The sequence below is a fragment of the Vittaforma corneae genome, assembly GCF_000231115.1.
Source record: "Vittaforma corneae ATCC 50505 unplaced genomic scaffold supercont1.37, whole genome shotgun sequence".
Taxonomy (NCBI): domain Eukaryota; kingdom Fungi; phylum Microsporidia; family Nosematidae; genus Vittaforma; species Vittaforma corneae.
Genome location: NW_006889870.1, coordinates 2,478 through 3,945, shown reverse-complemented (window position 1 = coordinate 3,945; position 1,468 = coordinate 2,478). Strand labels below are relative to the sequence as shown.

The 1,468-nt window shown below is 33.4% G+C and overlaps 1 protein-coding gene across 1 annotated transcript; it reads right to left on the bottom strand.

Moving 5' to 3' along the window:
• Window positions 1-622: 622 nt before the first annotated feature.
• On the bottom strand, window positions 623-1,468 carry VICG_02096 (uncharacterized protein; the record flags this gene model as incomplete). The annotated part of the gene is made up of 1 exon (XM_007605479.1): window positions 623-1,468. A coding segment is annotated over one exon (846 nt), but the record flags the coding sequence as incomplete, so codon positions are not given.

The window sequence follows — 1,468 nt, the reverse complement described above, 5'->3', positions numbered from 1 at the left end:
GGTGATAAGTAAGGAGAGTGAGAAAGGAAAGACAGAAGCGAGGTCGGGGAGGAATAAGGTGGTGATAAGAAGGGGTGGGTATATGGTGAGGAAAGAAGTAGGAAGAGATGATACGGTAAGAGATTAAATAAGATTAAATAAGAATAATAGGTAAGTATAAGAGATGGTAAGGGGAGGGAATAAGTAAAGATAGGGAGTAAGAGATAATAAGGTGATATGAGTAGTGACAGGGGTAGGGAATAATAAGGAAAAGAGAAATATGGAAAGACAGACGTAAGGTAAGGCATGAAGGGGTGGTTAATAAGTAGGTATAATAAGGGGATTAGTAAGAAAGAGTAAGGGAGATAATAAGTGATAATAAAATAAGGTGAGAAATTAGTAGGGAAGTAAGAAATGGTAAGGGAAGTAAAGATAGGGAGTATATAAATACAATAATTAAGGACTAAGTATAAGTAAGGGAAGATAAGGTAAGAGAGTAAAAGAGAGTAAGGAATAAAGAGAGAGTAGGGCAAGAAATATAGGCAGAGATATGTAATTAATAGGAAGTAAGAGACTATGAATAAGGTAGTATAAGTAATATAAGGTAGGAATTAATATTGAAAGACAGATTAATAGCAGCTGGTTAGGAATATAGGTAGTACATAAGGGATGATAAGTAATAGAAGCTAGATAGGGGGAGATAGAGATAAGAAGGGTAAGATAGGAGACTAATAAGTAAGGTAGGTAATGAAGATGATAGAAGTGAAGGTAAGTAATAAGTGGGTATAAGGTAAGAAGGGGTAGTATTGGAGAATAAAGCAATAATAAGTAAGTGATATGAATAATAAGTAATAGCTAGGCAATAATAAGTAGTAAGGTGTAAGTAAGTGATATAAGTAATAAGACGAGCATGACTAAGTAAGTGTAATAGATAAGTGGGAACATAAGGTGAGAGAGATATGGTAATAAGTAATGATAAGGTAAGGAAGTGATAAGAGGGTAGAGTAAGGAAGAGAGAAATATAGAAAGACAGACAGTAGGGTAAGGAATGAAGGGGTGGGTTAGTAGGTATAAGTAAGGGAGATAATAAGAAATATAAATAAATAAAGATAAGGGAGTTAAATAAGAAAGAGTAGGGAAGTGATGATAGGTGATAATAAAATAGGGTAAATGAATTAATTAATTGGCTAAGTAAGTGAGGAAGTAAGTATGGGTAAGTAAAATAAGGAAGGTGAAGAAGAGGATAGAGTAAGGGGAGTATAAGGTGAGAGATAATAATACGTAATAAGTAAGTAATATAAATAATAGTGACTATAACTAAGTAAGTAAGGGTAAGTAATAAGCTAATATGAGTAAAGATAAGGTAAGTAATAAGACGAGTATAAGTAAGTAGTATAATAGATAGGTAGGGAAAATAAGGAAAGATAAGGTGGGAGAGTGATAATACGAGAGTAAGTAATAATAAGGGGAAATGGGGGGAGAGTGATGT